Source organism: Cricetulus griseus, chromosome 6 (assembly GCF_003668045.3).
Source record: "Cricetulus griseus strain 17A/GY chromosome 6, alternate assembly CriGri-PICRH-1.0, whole genome shotgun sequence".
Taxonomy (NCBI): Eukaryota; Metazoa; Chordata; class Mammalia; order Rodentia; family Cricetidae; genus Cricetulus; species Cricetulus griseus.
This window is the reverse complement of record NC_048599.1, coordinates 142,103,276-142,125,916: the sequence shown is the minus strand read 5'-3', so window position 1 is coordinate 142,125,916 and position 22,641 is coordinate 142,103,276. Positions and strand designations below refer to the sequence as shown.

General features: G+C 50.5%; 1 protein-coding gene across 4 annotated transcripts in view; it reads right to left on the bottom strand.

Annotated features, from left to right (window-relative positions):
* Positions 1-6,422: 6,422 nt before the first annotated feature.
* Ptpa (protein phosphatase 2 phosphatase activator) overlaps positions 6,423-22,641 on the bottom strand; it is a 32,031-nt gene continuing 15,812 nt past the window's right edge. For 2 of the 4 annotated variants that reach the window (XM_027423190.2, XM_027423188.2), the window contains 6 exons: positions 20,077-20,194; positions 18,147-18,246; positions 16,815-16,939; positions 15,439-15,539; positions 11,342-11,449; positions 6,423-7,815 (listed from right to left, as the gene is read on the bottom strand). In XM_027423190.2, coding sequence (XP_027278991.1) covers positions 7,738-7,815; positions 11,342-11,449; positions 15,439-15,539; positions 16,815-16,939; positions 18,147-18,246; positions 20,077-20,194 — 630 coding nt within the window. In that variant the 3' untranslated portion in view covers positions 6,423-7,737. Of the gene's footprint in view, positions 7,816-11,341; positions 11,450-15,438; positions 15,540-16,814; positions 16,940-18,146; positions 18,247-20,076; positions 20,195-22,641 lie in introns of those variants that run through there. The other 2 variants (XM_027423189.2, XM_027423191.2) reach the window with 2 other exon arrangements.

Sequence of the window (22,641 nt, the reverse complement as noted above, 5' to 3'; positions counted from 1 at the left end):
ACCTGCTTCACTTCCAAAAAGGGATGTGCTTTTCTTGGGTCTCCTTTGCTGCTTGCCCTTCTTAACAAGTCATAAGCCTCTTACCAAAAGGAACATAGAAGCATGTCACCTGGCAGTCGCTGTGACTGCTCGTCAGCCCCTAACAGTCCCCAACAGTTGAACATTGAGGTATTTCCAGGGTTTTCTGAGGATAAGTCATGAGAGTAGAGGGCAGGCCTTGTCTGGTTGCTTCACTGCAGCATCCCAGCTTCTGCAAAGAGCTGGGAGCAGAGGGCTCCACCCACACTGAGTGAGGGAAGGAACTCAGGCCTATAGTCTACTTCAGGACTCTCCAGCTCTAGCCACTGACTCAACCTCCCTTCCCTGTACCTTCCATCCTTCCTGCAAAGCAAGGGTCCTGTCTGACTCTAATCTGGTCATTCCTAAATCTAACCCACACGCCTACAGGGTAAGGCCTACTTCTAGGGACAGGAGGAAACAACAAGAGGCCCCTGCTCCCAGGAGCAGTGAAGGACGTTGTCCATCAGCCCCAAAGGAAAGCTGCATATGTAGAGCCAAGCGCCCTCCAGCCCAAGTCGAGCAGATGGCCTTGCTCAGAAAGCTGGTAGAGCTTCTGCTGGGACAGTTAAGCACAGCCTCCACAGCTCAGTGTGCCTGGTGCTTAGAGAGGCAGCCTGGTTTAGAAGGCCACATGAGGCCTTCCAATCAAGTGAGGGGTCCCCAATGAGGTAAAAGGTCAAATCAATCAGTAGGTGAGAATGTGAGGAACAGAGCTGCCAGTGTGGCTAGAACTCAGAGGAGAGGAGAGGGCAAGGGGCCTGGGACCCTGCAGCCTGGCTCCCCCTTCCCTGCTGAGGACCTCTCACAGGCCAGGTCCAACAAGCTGCAGGCAGCTTCTCAAACTCAACACCCTGGCTGAGTTCAAGTGTCTTTCCTCACCGTCTATTGTTTTTCCTTGAAGACAAGAGTGATGGGGCCCAGGTTCCGGGAACCCTTCCCTCTTCTTTACTACCTAATCTTCTCTCATTTCTCAGCAGCCCAGGCCTCCCTGGCCTGCTCAGTGTATTTGTGCCAAGGCACTAACTGACAACAGCTTCCAGGCCAGCACCCATCCAGATGCCAGGAGCTTCCCTACTCCCTACACAGATCCCTCATATGGTCTTCCATACCCTGAGAGGTGGCCAGCAGCTCCCCTGTGAACCACTGGTTTATACTGAGCAGGGACTGCTGTGTACTAGGCTCTGTGGTCAATGCCCTGCTCTCCTGTAGATTGCCTACCAGAAACAGTAAGTGCACGCATTGTGGAGACAACTAAATGTTCTTGTGTTGAGTCAAAGTGGCACAGTGCTATGGGTGTTCCCAAGCCATCACCACTCACCCTCACAGGTGTCTCCTGCCACCCACATACCTCTGCTGTCATGGGCTCCACCTGATGCCCATGGTCTGTGCTCCTTGTTCAGGACTCAGCTCCCTGGCTGCTCATCAGCCTTCTGAGACAGCCTGTACAACTGAAGCCCAGCTGCCTGTACAACTAACCGCCTTCTTCCATGGCTGGTGCACCATGGGTTTCCCCCACTTGTAAGTTTCCTGAAAGCAGGAAACAGTCTCATCTCCATACCCCTGGAATATCTTTATGAAAGTGCTTGATGTTAGGTGGATTCAAGAAAAACACATTGGTCACACTTTTAATCCCAGCACTTGGGAGGTAGAAGCAAGAGGATCTCTGGGAGTTTTGAGGCCAACCTGGTCTACAAAGCTAGTTCCAGGAGAGTTAAGGTTACACAGAGAAGTCCTAACACACAACCTATGTTAGGGGCCCCAAGTCATCAGCTTTGTTACCCTGCAGAGCCCTCTCCTAGGAAAGGGCTCTTTTCTCCTACCTTATGAAGCAACCAGGCCGACACACAGACTTTCAAACACAAGCTGCTAAGTTCAGTTTGTTTTCAAGGTCCATTTGGTTCAGGATGGTGGGCAGAGACATGCCCATCCATTGAGAGCTTCCTTAGACACAGTATAGCACAGTCATCCTTCATGGATAAAACATGGGCCGGCCAGCACTCGGGAGGCAGAGGCAGAGGCAGGAGGATCTCTGTGAGTTCAAGACCAGCCTGGTCTACAAGAGTTTCAGGACAGCCTCCAAAGCCAGAGAGAGACCCTGTCTTGAAAAACAAACAAACAAAATCCAAGCATGGGCTGGCAGTGTGAATTCTCTCACCCACCCCCAAGACTTTGCCTCCCATCTGCTCCTGTTCTCAATGCTCCTACTGCTCCCAAGAACCCTTCCCCTCCCACCTTCAGCCCTAGGGCAACATATGATCCTGCCTCACCATTCCTTGCTCAGATAATCCTGGTACACTCCACCAGTTGGCACCCTCTTGTAGGGCAGGACAAGTACCCTCTGGCTGTCTGGGGAAGGCTGCTTTTGGCCTCAAGGGTTGACTCCTCCAGCTCTACTCTGTTCTCCATCACCTATGTACTACCTCCTACGCCCTTTTTAGCATGCAGAGAGCAGCATGGCCCACCTTCCAAAACCTCCCCAGGACCTACAATCTCACCTGCTCCAAGGCTCTTCTGTCCTAAAGAACGGCAGGCTGTGGGGTTCAGAGTGGAATGGAATACACACTGCCCCACTGTATATCCCTCCTTCCTGAGGAGGGTGAGCTAGAGACTCACCTGATAGAGGAAGACCTCTGAGTTGTGAGATTATGTCCAGGGCCCCTCTTACCTCTGTTTCCATTCCCCATGCACCCACCCCCAGTAATTCATTGCAGGGAAGTAAAGGGGAAGGCCAGAGCTCCACAACCAGGGTTTCCTGCCCTTCCTCTCCTCAGGCAAGAGTCTGCTGACTATATCCTATCTCTATACCAACTGCTCCCTGACCACCTCAGCCAGTGCCAGACCAGGAGCACAATCCCTCCTCCCACTCTTTAGAAGGTCTATGGTACCCAGTAGCACTCCCCTCTTCGCTTCCCCACCAGAAGCAGTCAAAATATGCTAGCCAAGAACTGGGAGTCTTCCTGCAAGCTTGCTTTCCCTCTCCCATCTTCCTTCCTCTGAGACATCATGTCATCAGTCACATCGACACCTGATTGGGCTACTTCCCACCAGTCCCCATCCTTGTGCCAAATACAGCTCCAGCCTCCCAAGCAAGCTGTCTACCCACTTAGCTCACCCCATGATTCTCAGGCTCCAAACTAAAAACAAACCCCAAACTCCTCACCTATCTATCTAGGATGCCGCCCCCACCGGCCGCTGGGGTCCCTGGAGCCTGCAGTTAACTCCAGGGTTACAGTACTTCCCCCTTCCCAGCACATCCAACTGTAAACATAAAAGTGTGAGGCTTTCCCTGGAGATATGTATGGTGGCTCAGTTGACTTGCCTAGCATGCACAAAAGACTAGGTTCAGTCTCCTGCTCTGCCCGAACCAGGTCTGGTGGTGCATGTCTCTAGTTCCAGCACTGAGTGGGCAGACAAGGGAGGATCAATAGTTCATCAAGGTTTTCCTCAGCCAATCATCAAATTTGAGGCAGCCTGGGATACATGAGACCCTGTCTCAAAAAAAAAAGATTTTATTTTTTTTTTAATTTTTGTTTTGTTTTTCCTCTGTGTAGCCTTGGTTGTCCTGGAACTAACTCTGTAGACCAGGCTGGCCTCAAATTCAGAGATCTGCTCATCTCTGCCTCCTGAACGCTGGGATTAAAGGCGTGTGCCACCACAGCCCGGCCTATATCTGCTTTTATTAGCTGGGCATGATAGTACACAGCTTTAATCCCAGCACTCAGGAGGCAAATAAATCTCTGTGACTTTGAGGATACCCTGGTCTATGCAGTGAGTTCAAGGCAACAAGGCAAGCCATGGCTATGTAGAGACTCTGTCTCAAAAAAAAAAGCTTTAAGTTGACATGTGCAGTACCCATGGAGGCCAGAAGAGGGCATTGGATCCCCTGGAACTCAAGTTTTAGAAAGTTGTGAGCAACCATGTGTGTGCCAGGAACTGAACATGGGTCCTTTGCAAGATCAGCCCCTAACTTTTGTTTGAAAAAGTATTTATTTTATGTGTATGAGTACTTTGCCTGCATGTATGTTTGTGTACCATGTGCATGCAATGCACAGAGGCCAAAAAGGGTATCAGATCGCCTGGAACTGGAGTTAACAGATGGTTGGTGAGTCCCACATGGGTACTGGGAGCTAAACTTGGAGCTTCTGGATCTTAACCTGAGTCTTCTCCAGGCATAGTACTTATATTTTTTTTTATTTTCATTTTATGTACATTAGTGTTTTGCCTGCATGTATGTTTGTGTGAGAGTGTTGGATCCCCTGGACCTGGAATTATAGTTATGAGATGCCATATGGGTGCTGGGAATTGAACTCAGGTTCTCTGGAAGAGCAGACAGTGATCTCAACCACTGATCCACCACTCCAGCCCCCAGCTCTTATTTTTAATTGCATGTATATGTATGCATCTGTGTGTGGGTATGCATCCATAAGTGAAGGTGCCCTCAGATAGATGAGAAGATTGCTCTAGACCAAGATAAAATTTTTAAATGTACTGTACAGCTCTCAAGCAGATAACACTGTGATGGTTTGCATGAAAATGGCCCCCACAGGCTCACAGGGAGTGGCCTTGTTGGAGGAGGTATGTCACTGGGGGTGGGCTTTGAGGTTTCAGAAGCCTGCCAATCCAGATATAGAGCTCCTTCTCCAGCATCATGTCTGCCTGTCACCACCATGCTTCCCACCACGTTGGTAATGGACTAAATCTCTGGATCTGTAAGCCAGCCCCAGTGAAATGTTTTCTTTATGAGAGCTGTTGCTGTCGAGGGGCTCCCTGAGACACAGACATCTACTGCACAGAGAGGACTGAGAGCCTTCATCCAGTAACTGATGGAACCAGACGCAGAGATCCACAACCAAGAACCAGGCCGAGCTCTGGGAATCCAGGAGATGAGAGGGAGGAGGGAACATATGAGCAAGGGAGGTCAAGATCATGATGGAGAAATCTAAAGAGACAGATGAACCAAGCTCGTGGGAACTATGAACTCTAGACCTACAACTGTGGAGATTCCAGGGGACCAAACTAAGCCCTCCGTATGTGGGAGACAGTTCTGAAGCTTGAACTATCAAAGGGACCCCTGGCAGCAGGACCACAATACAAACCTAGTACATGAGCTAGCTTATTGGAGCCCATGCCATGCTCAGCCTTAATGCATGGGAGAGGGGCTTGGCCCTGCCCCAATCTATTGTGTCAGACTTTGTTGACTCCTCGTGGGAGCCCTACCATCAAGGAGTGGACTGGGAGTGGGCTCAGGGGAGGTAAGGGGGAGTGTGAGGAGGGGTGGGAGAGAACTGTAGTTGGAATGTAAAATAAAATTTAAAAGAATTTTTAAAAAGCTGTCATTGTCATGGTGCCTTTTCACAACAACAGAAATCCCAACTAAGATACACAGTTTGTACATGCCTGTGTGTAACTAAAGCATCACCCCCTATTAGTTTCTTAATCACAATCCACTAAATACTGCTGTCCTTTTCTGGTATGCTGTGGTCACAAATACACAGCTATTGCCTGTGAAACAAATGAGACATTAAACCAGTGGTTCTCCACCTGTGGGTCGAAACACCTTTGGGGCTGAATGACCCTTTCACAGGAGTCACCTAAGACTATCAGAAAACACAAGATATTTACATTATAACTCATAACAGTAGCAAAATTAATTACGAAGTAGAAACAAAAATAATTTTATGGTCGAGGGGTCACCATAATGGGAGGAACTATTACAGGGTCAAAGCGTTAGGAAAGTTGAGAATCACTGCTCTAGATCATGATACATTATGCCTGTTTTTCAAGCCAAGAGACGGAATCTCCGAGAGGTGAAGTGGATCACCTCCATCGTAAGCAGCTGACCTTGGGTTTGAACTCCAATGTACTGGACTCCAGAGACTAGGCTTTGGGCAACAAGGGTATCCAGAGAAAGAGCAAGGGCACTGGGCTGAGGCTCCTCTTCTTGCCTCTGTGCAAAGCCTCCAGGACCAGCAGAAAGCCTTGTTTTCAGGTGTCTAAGGAGTTTCACTGTACAGCCATACTCAACCTTAGCATCAACAGATCAGAAGGGTGGGGTTCAGAAGAAAAGGCTACACCTAACAACTAGGGATAGAGCTGACAGGAGTCCAAAGCAGCTGCAGGAGGCACACACACACTGCTACAGTGACAACACAGCATATGTTATGTGACATCCCTTGATTTGGGGTCACCAGCACCACTTGTAATTGCTGCTGGAGTGAGAAGAAGGACAGCTGGGATTTGAACCCTCTTGTCTGTTTGAATCACAGTCACACATCCCATTCGCAGAAAGTCAACTGATAGGGAGGAGACCTGCTAGGGAATAGTCACTCAGACATGTCCAGAAAAGATGTCTCACACAGGGGACAGGTGTAAAACAAGAGGCTTTAATCCAAATAGCAAGGAAGGTGCAGGACTAGGGGAGGGAGCCAGGAAGGCGATGGCCTGGCCCTGGAAGGAAAGGATGGCCTTTCCCCTGGAAACTGCCTGTGACACTGATGACTTGAGTCCCAGCTCTGTCCAGATCATCGCTAAGCGAAGCCTTTGGGTTGTGCTTCTCAGTGTCCAACCCCCAAAGGCTTTGTGGACACACACACAGGATGGGTAGTGCAGGACAGGATGAGTGTGGCAGGAAAGCCTGCAGGTACCAGCTCAGCCATAGCATTGGGAGAAAACTGCTGACTGTGGCTAGGTTCCCCTCAGCAGTTCTACCTGTTCTGAGTCTGTGCCCTGGTACAGGGCACTGCTTACCTCAGCCCCTAAGAGGGGAGAGGGAGAAAGAGGGCTGCTGCCTTCCCTGCCATCTCACACCAGCCACAAACCTACCAAGGGAGCAGAGCAAGAAGCAAGGGCCTCAGGTGAAGCTAAAAGCCACTCAAAGCAGGGGGTGAGGTAGCAGAACTGGTCAGGCCTAAGACTAACTGGAGGAAACCAGGCTCTCCAAAAACACAATAGCCCCAGTGCCTCTACCATTCTCTCCCTGCAAGAGACAATTCTGGAAAGATCGGCTTCACCCAATCCACAGGCTTCCCAGGGGCCCAGGGCAGCTTCCATAATGAGGCTATCCCAGCATGGGGAACTTTACGATAATAGTCAGGAAACCTGGCAAATCCAAGGGCCAGGGAACAAAAGCCAGAATGAGGATGGGCACAGCTACCCTTGGGGCCTCAAGAAGGCCAACCTCATCATCCATAGCCCCTCTACCAACCATTACCCCCCATCCCATCCCTCCCCACAGCTGCTGATAGCCTCACCCTCCAGCCCCAAGGCAGACACCAGTGGAACACAGCTCAAGCAGGTGGGAAGCTGACCAGCTAGCCCTGGAGGGGCAGCGTCCGTTGCCTCTCTGAAGGAGGAGTCACATCATGGGAAAGGGAAAGCAATGGGAAGAGCAGGATGCCCTTGTCTCCACACAGGCCTAGGCAGGAGAGAGAGGAAGCAGGGAGGACAGAGGTGGGCAGGGGCCCTGGGACCAGGTCCCACCCCCTCTTCTTGTCTGCCCACCAGACGGACAGTCAAAAACTGGCCACACTTTGGTCAATACTCAACTCAGGCCCTGCTCAGCACCCATCTCAGTAAACAGCCTCTCATCAAACAGAAAGAACAGAAGGAGGGTGGGAGGGGTGCCGGGTCAGAGGGCACAGGAACCTGGCCAGGGTGGCTCTGGTGGCTCAGCCTCTCTTAGCCTGATGTGACTGGATGGATGGGCAGCAGGCTCCCGAACTTGAAGTGCTGGATCACGGGGAACTTCTCCAGGCACTGAGGAAGGAGGGGAAGACCAGGAGGTGAGGCCTAGCTGGCCTCTTGCATCCCAGGGACTAAGACAAACAAGCGTTCAAATGAAGCCACTTCTATGGGTTATCCCTTAATACTCGAGAGCCATTCAGAGCAGCTCCTGGCCTGTACAAGGAAGGGTGACACTTGTTCACCCTGTCCTACCCTCCCCCCGCCCATACACACACAGTGGAAGCCAAGACAGGCATCTGAGAGATATCGGTAGACCCAGAGGGGAGGCTGGACATGAGAGATAGAAAAGACCCCACACAAGGCCGGGCGCTGGTGGCGCACGCCTTTAGTCCCAGCACTCGGGAGGCAGAGGCAGGCAGATCTCTCTGAGTTCGAGACCAGTCGGGTGTACAGAGCGAGTGCCAGGATAGGCTCCATAGCTACACAGAGAAACCCTGTCTCGAAAAACCAAAAAAAAAAAAAAAAAAAACAAAAAGAAAGAAAGAAAAGAAAAGACCCCACACCCCACACACAACCCCCACCCACCAGACCCTGGAGATGCGGGGACATCTGAACCCAGCTGAGAAGAGGCCTGGGCCTTTTTCTGTAGTCTCTGGGTCTCTTTAGAGTGAGACAACAGGAGTGGGCAGGCTGACACCTCTGTCTCACCTTAGCAGCCCCCACTGTGGAGGTCAGGGCAATAGCACTGATGATAGGCAAAGGGATAGGGAACTCCCTGAGCCCAGTTCAGACCCCTGCCAAGGAGAAGTGGAGACCCACGGGCAGCCTGACCCCAGGCCCATAGCCCTCCATCCCTTGCCTGGCCACAGGCCATCACTGGCTCACTCTCTCCCAGGCAGTAGATCCAGCCAGGGTGTGAGGATGGGGTCTGCCGGGCTAGCCTGACTTCCTCCTATACTTTGATCTCAGAAACAACTCTCAGTACTGTAGGGAACCAGACTTAGGGACTCAGAGGAGGGAAAGGCCTCACTCTGGCTGTGGTCAAAGGAGTAACCTGATTGGCTCACCTTCCCTCACCCCAGAAACCAGCTTCAGAACAAGTACAAGGGGCCCAAACAGGACAGAGACTAAACTCAAATATGAAGCCAGGCCTAACCAAAGAAAGTGGGGAGAAGGGGAGTGAGGCAAGTACCTGGGGGAGGGGCAACATGTCCAGGCCTGAGGCAAGGCAGCTGCCATGGTGCTTATGTCATCAGGAAGTGATGGGAGCTTGGAAGTCACCCCGCCCCCCAGGGCCTGGAATTCCAGAAAGGGTCAAAGGTCAACCCGCCTCAAGCTCTCACAGAAAAGAAGCCAGAAAGGCAAGTGGGGGAAGGGCAGAGATCATCCCCATTCTGCAAGGGATAAGCAGAACCTGAGCTGGAGAGAGGCTGCAGAGGTGGAGAAGCCCAAGACCCCAGCGCAGGAGAAGTATCGAAGAGGGTCTTTCTTCCAGCAATACTGGCCAGCTACTGTGTCTGGCCTTCAGAACCCTGTCACCTCCTGAGCCCAGCAGAGTCCAGACTGGGTGGTCTGTGATTCAAGGGGGTAGGACTCTCCAGGAACAGTGACAGCCTTCAGGACAGAAAGACCCCCCACCACACAAGGCCCAGAAAGTCCCTGATACTTCTCTTCAAAAAACCAGGCCAGGCAACTTGACATTAATTGACTATACTGAGACTGGCTAAGGCCAGGCCTCAGCAGGCTTCTGTTGGCAACTCAGGGGCCACAGCCTTGTGAGCCTCATGGGGCCTTCCCTAAAGATAGAGAACTGGGCTGAGAAAGTGGTCATTTTCCGGGCCCTCTGAGCAGGGGCTTATAGCCCCACATTCTCAGGAACAGAGATAAAAGCACCAATAAGAACTGGGTACTGGTGGCGCACGCCTTTACTACCTGCACATGGGAGGCAGAGGCAGGTAGATTTCTGTGAGTTTGGGGACAGTCTAGTGTACAGAGTGAGTTTCAGGGTACCCAGGGCTACATGAAGAAACCCTGTCTTGACCATTTCCCCCCCCCCCCCCACACACACACACACACACACACACAAAAAAAAAACCCACAAAAAAAAAAGAACTGGGTACTACAAAGCCTTTAGGTCCTCACACCTGTCAGCAAGTTGCAGAATTACACTACAAATGCAGCCCTGGTGATAGGGAGCCTAAGCCAAGGAGGGGTCAGCTCCCATCTGCCGCACACACCAGGTGAATGTCAGTGACACCCACCTCTCAGTCAACAACCAGGGATACCTAGCAACCCCTCAGGTCAAGGGTGCCAAGGCCCCTGTGTCATGCCACCATTTTGTATCTCATCTGCTCCTCCCTCAGCCTGCAGATCTTCTGTCTCTGAAAGGAGGGTAGAGTTGCTGGCCCTCCCCTTAGGAGGCCAAATCAAGACAGGTTTGAAGACACACAAGGCCAGCAGCATTTAGGATTCTAAACAAGGAGGCAGCTGGAGTGCTGCCTTTGATATGAGGGGAGCTGTACACCACCCATGCTGACACTCCCCAGCAGTGGTCTGGGCCAGAAGTGGAGTGGCCTCGTCTATATTTCCCACTGGGAATCAGCAGGAGTAAGGCTGTGGAGACAGGACCAAGGGTAGCGCCCAGGTGCTGGAGCTGGCAGGTAAAAGTCTGGGCAGCTCTAGGAATGACTTCCCAGATGAGAGCTATGTGGGCTGAAGCCTAAACATAGGATGTGAAGGCTAGAGGAAGAACAGAAGAAAGCTGGCCAGGCCATGGCCCAGACCTGGTCAGACCATGTTCTATTAACCCCTTCAAGGCCAATTCAAGGGTGCCAGGCCAGAGGGAAACATTTGCACTACCAAATCCAACTGGCTTCTAGACCCTTCTCTTCCCCGTTGTCCTGCCTCTGATGATGAATGGGGTGAGCTCTGAGCGCAGTGAAGCAGATTTCTCCAGAAAAGAAGGGATAATGTCAAGAATCTGAGATGGGCAGCTGCAGGGCAATACTTGAGAGGCTGTTAGTGAGATGGGGGGTGGGGGGCGGCAGAGGGACTTCACAAGGTCAAAGACAAGTGATTCTTCAAGCTGTGGGAGGAGCCAGCACAGACAGGCAGGATGATGTGGAGGACAGCATGTGAGGGCAGATACCTTTTAGCAGGGTGAGCTTCCCAGAAGGTCCTTCCCAGAAGCAGATTTGTAAGCTGAAAGCAGGGAGAACACCTACACCCTACCCTTCCCACTGAGGAATGCCAGTGACCACCTCTGACCTTACCCTCTTCCTAGTCACCTTCTACAGGAGGCTAGCTCACTTTTGATAGTGGCTCTAGGATCACACCCACCCCAGGATGCCCGAGTCACCTTGGGAGAGACGCTGAGGTCACCAGAGCTTTGAGGTGCCTCCAGCCATTTGACTTCTCTAGCAGAGAGGGCTGTTTCAGTCCTTAAGCTATGCAGGGCTGAGGTGGGCCTCTGCATGGTGCCTTGTGACTTCCCACCAGGTTCTGAGGTCCCCAAGTTTCAGAGAGAATCAGCAGTCCTGCACTCACCCCCAGGACTAAGTGACAGCAGGGGCAGGCATGCTGGTCAGACCCCACTCACCTCAGCCTTATACATGCGGATGAGGCCCTGGTTCACTTTAGACCAAGAGGGGACAGCACTGATGTTCCACAGCTGGTTGGAGTGCTCTGCAAAGGGGCCGGTCTTCATCTGGAAAAAAAAGTCCAGGAACTAGAGAGGCAGAGGCCACCCGGGGGTCTACCCCTGTTCTCCTGCAGCATGGACCCAAGAACACACATACATGAGATGTGTGTGGTGGGGGGGGGGGTGAGATAAGGAGACTAGACCTGTAAAGCCCCCTGAAAAATATAACCTTTCTTGCCCACATCTTCCACTTACCTTTCTTTCCCACAGACTATTAAACAGGCTTTATCCATTCCCAATATCTATCAAGTTTAGCAACCCCTAGGAAAACAAAATCTCCACCCTGGGAGAGTAGGATGTGTTCCCATTCAGATAGCAGCCAGGCTCCCTTCCCCACCCTGTAGGGAGTTTAGGCTGTACCTGCCAGGCAGACCTCAGAGGGCAAGAAAGGGGCTATGGGAGGACCCTGTTGAGACCCTTGCTTGGCACAGTGGACAGAGGGAAGAAACAAGAGGCAGACAAGGAGGAGGCTACAGTTCCAGAGCAGTACAGGAGGATGGATGGTCTGTTTAGCCAGGTCAAGAGGAGGGCAGAAATAGCCACAGCAACAAGATGAGCAGGAACACAGACAGTCCATCACCATTGTCCTTGCTCAAGAACCTGACTCCAGGAAGGCAGAGAAGCACTACCACAAGTCCAAAGCAGTTCCTGTGACATCAGATCCGCAGCATGAGGAACGGGAAGCCTGTGTCCTGAGTGGACTCTGCCAGGGATAGTGCAAGGCCAGTACAGTTGTATTTATTAACCATGCTGCTCACCACACCCTCCTCACTCCCTTCCCAGTTTACAGGCAGCATTTATGTGGAGAACAGGGCTCAGCATCCAGCCCCAGGCTACAGAGAAAGACTCTGAAAAGTTTGGCAAGAAGACTTGGACCTTAGTCAGTGGAAGGTTCCAGAAGAGGCTGTACATGGATGTGGGGGTGAGGTAGGGGCTAGTCCAAGAAGAAAGGATAAACTCAAACATTCTTCACAATGGGGCATCATAGGTTACTTTAGTTCTGTAGTTACTTTAGGTCCATTCCCACAGGCCTCTACTTCAGTAAGAGTAACTTCTAGATTTAAGTTAGAAACATTGCCATTTTCCCCTTTCTCCCTTCCCTGTCAAAAGTCCCCAGTGAGAGCCAATCTCAGTGGCCCCTCCCCAGTAGTGAAGTCACCAGGCTTCCAAAGCCAGCCTGTTCTCTACCAGGCATTTGTGAAGTTTTTCCTTGACCAGAGAGGCACCAAGGTTTCCAGGGTCCTGGGCTTCCTAAGATTCATCCCAACACTCCTGCAAACTCCACCCTTAGTCTACTCTTCCACCCTTGTCTCAAACACTTGCAGGCCAGAGGCATGAGACTGCTGGAGCTGTGCACCAGGGTCCCCTGCAGACCCTCTGAGCCAACTGCCAACTGCTTTGTCTCCTAGCAGGTGCTCAAGGACCTCCTCAGCAAGGACTCTGGGGCAAAGACACACAGAGGGACACTAAGACTTTGCCTAGCTCACTAGCAAGGGACATTCAGAAAGGGCTGTCTGGCAGGCTGCAGAGTTGTGAGGCCCAGTATGTCTCTAGAGAGGCTACCCCACCCCCAGGCCTTCAGTGCCTCAGGTCTCCCAAGTCCTTCAAAAGGAGGCTCTGCAACTCAGAGAAAGAAAAAACAGATGAGGGGGAAAAAGGAATTGGGGGTGAGAAGACAAAAAAAAAAAATTAGCTCATTCTAGCCACAAAGGGAGAAGAGAAAGAGAGAGAACAAGCAAGCAACTGCAGTCCCGCAGTGACCCCAGGGGAATCGTGTGAGTCAGAGCAGCCATATTGAGCAGGAAATTACTCACAGGCGCTGCGTTCCTGCCTCTCCACTCCCCAGAGAATCGGCCTTTTGTAAATGGTTCCTCTGTCAGTAACTGAGGGGGATGGGCGGGGGTGGGGGAGGCTCAGCACAGCGCCTTCCTGTCAGCTCCTTCCCTTCCAGCTGAAATCTGATCCCTCCCTTCCCAAAACTCCAAATTTAGAAGCCAGATTGAAACTGAAATTCTTTTCCTGCCTGCCCTGGGCTCTTAAAGGCGCCAGGGCTGCATTTCCTGAAGCAGTAGGAGCCCTGCAAGGTGGGCTTCCTCAGCTGCTATGCCCAGGGCTAGCAAAGCAATCCTAACACAAGACCCAGCAAAGGGGAGTGGTTTCCTTCCCAACTTCCTTGGGTATGTCTAACCAGTAGGGATTTCAGATCTCCAGAGGCAACAGAGCCCTGAACACCTCTTAGACCTCCAGGTTGCTGTGCCCCAGGTCTGGGTGATCCTAACCAAGCTACTCACTTACTGATCAGAGGTCATAAAATGCTGCTCACCCCTCTGAAGTGCATGGGAGGCTGGGGGGGGGGGTGATGTGCTAAACAACAGAGCGCTGCAACAGCAACCATTCAATCCAGGCAGGCAAAAGGGCCCTTTGCTACCACAGTGCCTAGCAACCAACCAGAGTTTGACGCTGGAATGAAGAGAAAACCAAGCCTTGTAGAGAAGGTGCACAGCAGCCAAAAAGCCACCCCTCCCACTTCCTGCCTCTGTTACTGAAGCTGACTGAGCTCAATGTACTTTTAGCGCCACCTTGTGGCTACCTTGGGCTATCTTCTATGGGGTACTGTGTCCCAAACTTTGGGAAAGCTTTTGGGGTTTTATGCCAGCAGAAACAAACATGCTAAGTCTTAGCATGAGATTGATTCCCAGTCTCTGAAGCCCAGCCCAGCTAGCCTCCTTGTTAGAATTATTGACAAGGATGCAAGGGGCTTGGCAGACCGCCAGTGGAAGCAGAACAGGCTTTTGGCCTCAAGCAGCAAGCTTTGCAGAATGTGTGGACCCATCCCATCCAATTCTTCACCTCATCCTAGAGTTCCCCAGCCCAGCACTCCACTCTGAAAGAGCCCTCTAAAGCTGGCTTTCAAGGCAGTGAGCCAGGCTGCCCCCAAGTCCTTCTGACCTTGAGCCTGCCACACTGCTGAAGGCAGCATATCTCCAAGAACCAAGTAGTGGCCTCCCAGCCATCAGTCCTGGCTCCATTTGCTGACTTGGAAAAAATGTGTCATTCCCCTCTGGCCCCTGGAGCTTGGCTGAAGCCTGAGGTGAATGCTGACCAGAAGGCACTTAAGAGTCAAGGCTGCTAACCAGGCTCTTCCCTACTCAGAGGCTCGGAACAGGAAGCTGAGAGTATCCATGGGCAGGAGTCCATGTGTATTTCCACAGAGCAGACATGCAGATGGCCATAGGAAGAGAAGGAAGACAGGACTTTGTAAATTTGGGGTGAGAGAGTTTCCAGGTATAGGTGGGAGAATGAAACAGTCCAACATCTCCTAGAAACAAGGCCCTGAGACTGTGGGCTCCTTGATGAGCTCCTGGCTCATGTCTGTAAGATTCTAAGTGAGAAAGCTGGCAAGAGCCCAAGGCCATGAATTTTCAGTGTCCTAGGGCCACCTTGGGGAATGTTCCAGCACCACACTATAGGGAATCCTGCCTCAGTGAGATGGGTAGTACAGGGCCCAGTGACTGTCACCACAGGCTGCTTGTTTTCACCTCTAGCACATTGCTGAAGCACAGACAAAGACAGACAGACAACTACTCCCATCACTCCAGCTCCTCTAGGGATTCCAGCCTGGATCTATAGCACATGGCTCTACAGACCTCATCCCTGAGCCCTGATGGATGGTGTTGCCCCCACCACTGCCCCACCACAACACCTGCCATCCTTTCAGACCTGCTGCGGGCCACCAAGTCTAGCTAATAACTACAACTTAATCCATTAGTTCAGGGGCCCTGTAGGAGCGAGTGTGGCTGCTTATTTTATAAATCCCAAGCCGTCAGTAGATTGAGGCAGGAAGATTGTCATGAATTTAAGGCCAGCTTGGGCAGCAGAGTGAGGCTCCAACTCAAACCAAACAATCAAAGAATCCTCCCAGGTCTGGGAGAAGGCTGATGGCTGGGCAAGCAGGCCCTGGTAGCCTGGCTAACAGAGGCTGCTATGGTTCTCACCTCAGTGATGAACAGGATGCACTGAAGGAACATGTAGTCCTTGTGGTTCTCACTCACTGCCTTCTCATCCACAAAGTGTCTGGGCTCCAGGTGGGGGTGGTCTAGGGAGAGCAGAGGCCTGGCCTTTAGAACAGCCCTGATCCACCACAGATATTTTATAACCTCTGTGATGGTGTGCTGGGGCAGGGCTGTGGTAGAGTGCTTGTCTAGTGTATAAAGATCATAATGGGACTGAGAAATCCCTGCCACCTAATAAGGTGCCCACTGTGCACAGCCAGCCACCATGCCTGTGCCTGTGGTGATGCTGGTGCACACAAACCCACTGTTACCAATCAGCAGACGGAAGAGACACAGCTGAGTGGAGTACTGTGTACCTACTTAACTATGACAGCAATTCTGTTCTTGGTTGTCAGCACCGGTCCCTGATTTTTAAGCACCATTAGAATGTACATCTACCAAAAGTTACCTCAGCTGGGTGTGGTAGTATACACCTTTAGTCCCAGTACTCAGAGACCGGTTGAGTTCCAAACCAGCCAGAAAAAAAAAGTGTACCTACTGGAGTTAACTGTACACACTTATTAGGTCAAGAAGACACCATGGTGTGAGAAGCACACACTACAGTGCTCTCGCAATGAGCATGCAGCTATACACAGGTGTGCAGGACTGTGTCCTAGCAATCCAAACTCAACTCAGCATGTGGCAGTGAGCCCTTGGATGGTTGACTCCAGCCTTCCAGGCTCTGCATCTATGCAACAACATCCCCCTCTACCCCACCAGATGCTGGAGTCCCTGAGATGGCTGGTGGAGGTATCTAGAATGGCAAATTGTCAGCCATTAGGCATTTGTGAATATTAATAAGTAGCAGTTCATTCTCTATGGAACTAAAGATGATTGCTAATCCTGCCAAATGGCAGATTCCATGCTGACCATGCCTGGACAAAGTGAGAAGCATGGCAGAGCAGACCTGGGAAGCACAGGAAACAGCATTTGGCAGCAACTCCCCATACACCCCCTGCACAGAGTTCAATAACAACAGTGGGTGACACCAATGATTGCCCAATAAAAAGAGTCACTAATTTTCAATTTAAACCCCACAGCTGTTGTTGCCAGAAGCTGCATGCATTCACACCAGTCCATTATGTACCAGGCACATGCCCCAGGTTCAGTCCATGTCACTACCGGTTATTTTGGTGGCATTCCACCTTCATCTCCTCCAGATGGCCACACTGGCTGAAAGCATTAAGTCAACAGCAACCAGCCTCCATCAATAGCTGGTCTGATGTCCTACTCTACAAGCTATCATTGTGTGCCCTGGGCAGGAGGGAGGAAAAAGGAGGGATTTGGGGATTCAAGGTAGAGACACGACCACCTAGTACCTATGAGCTGTGAGCTGCCCCAGATGAAGGGCAGGAACTGGAAGTCATCCAGACCCCACACGCCCTGGCTGCCCGCAGGTTCCATTCTGTACGTCTTCTGCAACTTCCGCATGACCTCAAGGTACCTGTGACCAGGGGTTGGGGGGGAGGAGAAAGGTAAGAAGGTAACAAATGGTGATCTTCAGCATAGGAAGGGTAGGGAGAATAGTGAAGCTGAAAGAGCCAGTGGGATTTTTTTCTCTTTCCCTCATACATCTTCTGTCAGGGAAAAGAAAGAAAACACCACCCACCAGAAACCAGGCTCAGTGTCATCAACCCTGGCAACTTGTAATAAGGCAGGAGTCCCTCTCTCTAACCTCAGGTACCACTGGAAAGTGGGTGAAATCCAAGAAGTCAGACATCAGACTGTGTGCCTGGGTCACCTGCAGAGCTGTCCTGTGCCTCAACACCAGTATGCCAGTGTGCCCCTGGGACTACTGCAGCTCAGAGCAGGTTTTTGCATTCTTGCAGAGTATTTGTTTAACCGTGCAAAGATGTGTTGCATTTGTTTATGTTGAAAAATATCTGTTTAACTATGCAAAGTGTGTTGCATTTGTTTATGTGAAGATGTGTTGTTTTACCTTGCCTGCCTAAAACACCTGACTAGTTTAATGAAAAGTTGACCAATCAATAATGAGGGAGGAGGTATAGGCAGGACTTTGGGGCAGGGAGAGTAAGTGAGAGGCAGTAGGCTCAGGAAGAAAGAAGACACAAAGGGCCAGTCAGCCAGACGAGGAGGAAGCAGGAAAGTAAGACATATAAAATGAAAGAAGCCGGGCTTGGTGGCGCACGCCTTTAATTCCAGTACTCAGGAGGCAGAGGCAGGCGGATTTCTGTGAGTTCAAGGCCAGCCTGGTCTCCAGAGCAAGTGCCAGGATAGGCTCCAAAGCTACACAGAGAAACCCTGTCTGGAAAAACCAATAAATAAATAAATAAATAAATAAATAAATAAATAAATAAATAATAAAATGAAAGAAAGGTAAAAAGCCCCGAGGCAAAACATAGATGAAGAGAAACAGGTTAAATTAAGTTATAAGAGCTAGTAGGACAAGCCTAAGCTAAGGCTGAGCATAATACTACTGAGCATACATAATACTGCTTGGCAGCCCAAAGAAAATTCAAACTACACCACACACTTGTGCTGCCCAGAAGAATCTGCCTCCTATCTTGGTAGACTGTGATCTCAGCAGAAACCTGTTTATTTCCTCTTCTATAAGAGGGAGGCATAGGGAATTAACTGAGTTGTATGACCCACCATCCCTGCCCGCCCCCCAGCACCTATCAAACTCTTACCTATCAAACACCTTGAAGACAATCGCCACCTGGTCATCTACCCGGAGCACCCCGATCTTGCAGAGACAACAGAGGAAAGCAGCAAAGGCAGCCTCATGCCCTGGTGAAGAAAAACAGCTCAAGCTGACACCTCCAGAAGAAGTCCCCAGCATTCAGCTCTTTTGAGGAAGAAGGCCCATACTGAGATGAGGCTTCTTCCCTGTCCAGAAGACCCGGGCCTTTCAGCAACCACAAGCACTGGAACACTTCCCGACGGGCCTTGAGGTCAACTTCCTGCATAGGCACTTGCATTTTACTTTATATGTTTGACACCTTAGCAACTCCAGCTTATTGAGCACCTACTATGTGGGCAGTCACTGTCCATGCTGGCTCCCAGTAACAAAGGAGTCCTTGCCTCAAAGAGCTCATGATCTGTCAGAAGCCACAGATATTAAATACACAGTTATTACTGTGAATCTAGCTATGCGGGATACAGGTGAGTACCTGAGTCACATCTCAGGGGAACCCTGATTTCAGAGTTCAAGGTTTTCCCCTAAGGAAATGTTTAAGACAACAGAGGAATGGGTAAAGGCCAGAAAAAAGGACAGTAGGAAATAGGCAGAAGCAAAAGCACACACAAAGGCCCAAAGCAGGTAAGCAGTGTGTCTTGAGCAGAGGTGGCCTGAAGAGCCATGGTAAGAAACATGGACACAGTCTCAAGAGCACTGGGAACATGTGCACAAATTACAAAGCTAAGGGACCCTCGTTTCTCTCCCTGTCACATCCACCAGAAACAGTCAGCTCTGCAGAAGGCACTGGCTGGACCTTGGACCCCGTTCCTTATCTGGAAGAAGGTGAAGTCAGGTGTGTCAGGCTATTTCTACAGAGCAGATAGCCTACAGACTCTGGAAGCACATACACTCAGTTGCTTTCACCTGTAAATGTTTTAATGACCCCACTGCCCTAGGAATCTTTTCCTTGCCGGGCATTGGTCGTGTACGCCTTTAAACCCAGCACTCGGGAGACAGAGGCAGGTGGATCTCTGTGAGTTAGAGGTCAGCCTGGTCTACAGAGGGAGTTCTAGAACAGCCAGGGCTATACAGAGAAACCCTGTTTTGGGGGGGAGGGTTTTTTTTTTTCCTAGTTGGGTCTTTAGAGGACGGGTGGAGGTTGAAACAGGGTTTCTCTGTATACCTCTGGCTGTCCTGGAACTCGCTCTATAGACCAGGCTGGCCTTGAACTCACAGAGATCCACCTTGCCTCTGCCTCCTCCTACTTGGGTCCACATCCAGAGTCTCGAAACTGTTCCCAGCAGAGAGAGCAATGGACAAAGTTGTCTCAGGTTCTGGCTCCAGCGAAGCCTTCTCCGGGGCCTGGTCTGGAACCAGGCTCCCTCTGGCCCTCCTTCCCCAAGAAAAATAGGAGGAAAGGAAGCTCTTGCCACAGCAGGGTCTCCTGGGCTATAGAGGCCATCTCTGACCTAGAGAACACTTCTCCTTAGGTACCCACCACAGCGTGACTGAAATGGATGGCAGAGCCGAAGATCATAGGCACAAAGAAAAGGGCTAAGAGACAAGAGTGACAGGGAGAGGGTGGACTACCAACTGTCTTTCTTTTCTCAGCTGCTATAGGCAGCTGCCTTGAGTAAATGCTCAATAAACTAACACTAGAGTGATGATGCAGAGCTTAATCAGAAGCCAGCTTTACAAACAACTAAGGAACTGAAACCAACTTTCAGCAGGTGCCATGCCTGTGGCAGCAGCGCCACCTGCTGGAAGAAAATAGAGCATAGAGCCACCCCCTTCCCCCCCACACACACAAACACTCTGCTGGTCGGCTGAATGGATAGGGGGCACACAGGGAGTGGGGAGCATGAAGAAAGCAGCCCAGGCAACATAAAAAAAGCAGCAAGCAAGGCCCGAGTCACCCAAAGCCCTGCAGCAGCAGATACCTGTGCCATAGTCAATGCGTGTGGAGTTCCCAACAGCCTCCTTCAAGTAAACCGCCACTTCAGGTACAGCAGCCGCCAGGTGGGTGGGGACCACTGTGGCCACCAAATTCTCTGCTTCCTGATAACATAAGAGACACACAGTGGTGGCAGCAGATTATGCAGCATCGGAGGGAGCAGGCACCCTGGGGCAGCATCTGCCTGAGGTCCAGGCTGCCAGCCTGGCCTGCTTCCCAGTTCTGACTAGCCACAGAAAAGGGGAGGGGAAATAACAAAGAGACACCTGGTATGACTCTGGGAGCATGTGGTAACCCAAAGGCCCATGTGGTACCTCCCATGTGGTAGCCCATCAAAGGCCAGCAGAGGTTATGGGACATCAGGCCTGTTGTTCCCATAGTTGTAGGTTCCATCCCCAGAGCAGTAAGAGTGCAGGCCACAAGTCTGCCATGACAGACAAATGAAATGATTCCAACAGCATTATTTAAAGTAGCCAAAACATAAATATTCAACTAGATGCCAGTTGGTGCCTTTAATCCCAACACTCTGGAGGCAAAGGCAGGCGGATCTCTGTGAGTTCAAGGACAGCCTCTACAGAGTGAGTTCCAGGACAGCCAGGGCTATACAGAGAAACCCTGTCTCAGAAAACAAACAAAAAAACAAAACAAAAAATCAACTAGAATGTCCCAAAATAACAGAATGAGTAAAACTGTACATTTTCTGCAACAGAATACTACACGATAGAGGAATTAAGATATGCCGCAAGTGACAACGTGATGAACATCAAGTAAAGGAGGCTACAAAAACATGAAATTCAAAAACATGCAAATAAAATCCATGTATGGATTAGTAATCAAGAGAGTCTGGGGGATATCAACTCTCTCAAGTCTAAAAGTTCCTGCCACAGAGCTGGAATGTTCTGTAATGTGACTTGGTGGTGGGTGCACTACAAAAATACAAATACAAATACTACAAAAGATACACCCAGCTGTAAAGCTATCGTCAACTTTCTTCTAAGTTCATGTATATCTTCTGAAAAAATCAAGCCCACATACCACCAGAGTCAGAGGTGGCACGGGAGTCTCCGTCCACCCCATTCTCCACTGTCCTCAAAATCCACAGCCGGGGTATGGCACAGTACAGAGAGCTTAATGACCTTCCTGGACTTTACTGGGTGTTTCTTCTGCAAATATGAGCAGCACAAACATGCATTTCTAACTTCCATTCCTCCCATTCCCAACTCAAAGGAAACAAGATCTGTACATCAATACAGTGGGCTCAGGCTCTTTGTCTGCTCATCTGAGTCTGTAACCCAGACAAGCTGAAAACCCAGCTCCTGAAACTGTGGGTAGAGGTAGCTGAATGTCAGGGTGGCAACAGCATCAACAGTCAGAGTTAATAAAAAATCAACTGCAGGCCGGGTGTTGGTGGAGCACGCTTTTAATCCCAGCACTCAGGAGGCAGAGGCAGGCGGATCTGAGTTCGAGGCCAGCCTGGTCTCCAGAGTGAGTGCCAGGATAGGCTCCAAAGCTACACAGAGAAACCCGGTCTCGGAGGAAAAATAAAAAATAAAAATAAAGATCAACTGCATTTTTGAGTCTAAGGTGTTGCTGGCAATGCTCTCCTCTGCTGCAACACACGCCACTTCGGCCTTGGTTCTGAGCACACGGCATGCACCTGGGCACTGTGAGTGCTGTCATGCATGCCACCACACCACACAATACCAATGAGCCCTGACTGACACACCCAGGCTCACATGCTGGCAACTGCAGAGCTTTCTCTGCACAGTGTTCTCTAATAGAAATATAATGGCTTGCCAGGTGGAGGCAATGCACACCTTTAATCCCAGCACTGGAGAGGCAGAGGCAGGCAGATCTCTGGGAATTCAAGGCCAGCCTGGTCTACAAAGTGAGTTCTAGGATAGCCAGCATTACACACACACACAAAAAAAAAAACAAAAACAAAATCAAAATCAAAGAAAACTACAGAAAATAAAGACCTCTAATGTCCCTGTTGTCACTCCTCAGCATAAATCAAGTTAATGTATCTCTAGATTGCACTGTGTGTGTTTGCCTTGAGTGCATTTATGGATATCACATGCATGCAGTGCCCTTGGAGTCCAGAAGGGGGAGTTGGATACACTAAAACTGCAGTTGCGGGTAGTCGTGAGCAACCCAGTGTTACTAGAATCAAAAGTAAGTGTGTGTGTGTGTGTGTGTGTGTGTGTGTGTGTTTTCGAGGCAGGGTTTCTCTGTGGCATGTATGTATGTATGTATGTATGTATGTATGTATGTATGTATGTATAGAGAGAGACAGACAGAGACAGAGACAGAGACAGAGAGAGATATGCTATGGGGAAAACAGACTCATGGATACAGAACAAGGATAACCAGTTGCAAAGTCCTTCTCCCCAAGGGAAACAGGAACTGGCCACATGCTGCTTCAAGCTGCCTGACCCAGTATTCTCAACTCAAGAGAGAACTCCTATCTCTCTCCTTTTAAGAGATAACATTGAAAGCCAGGATAGGATCCAAAGCTACACAGAGAAACCCTGTCTCGAAAAACCAAGAG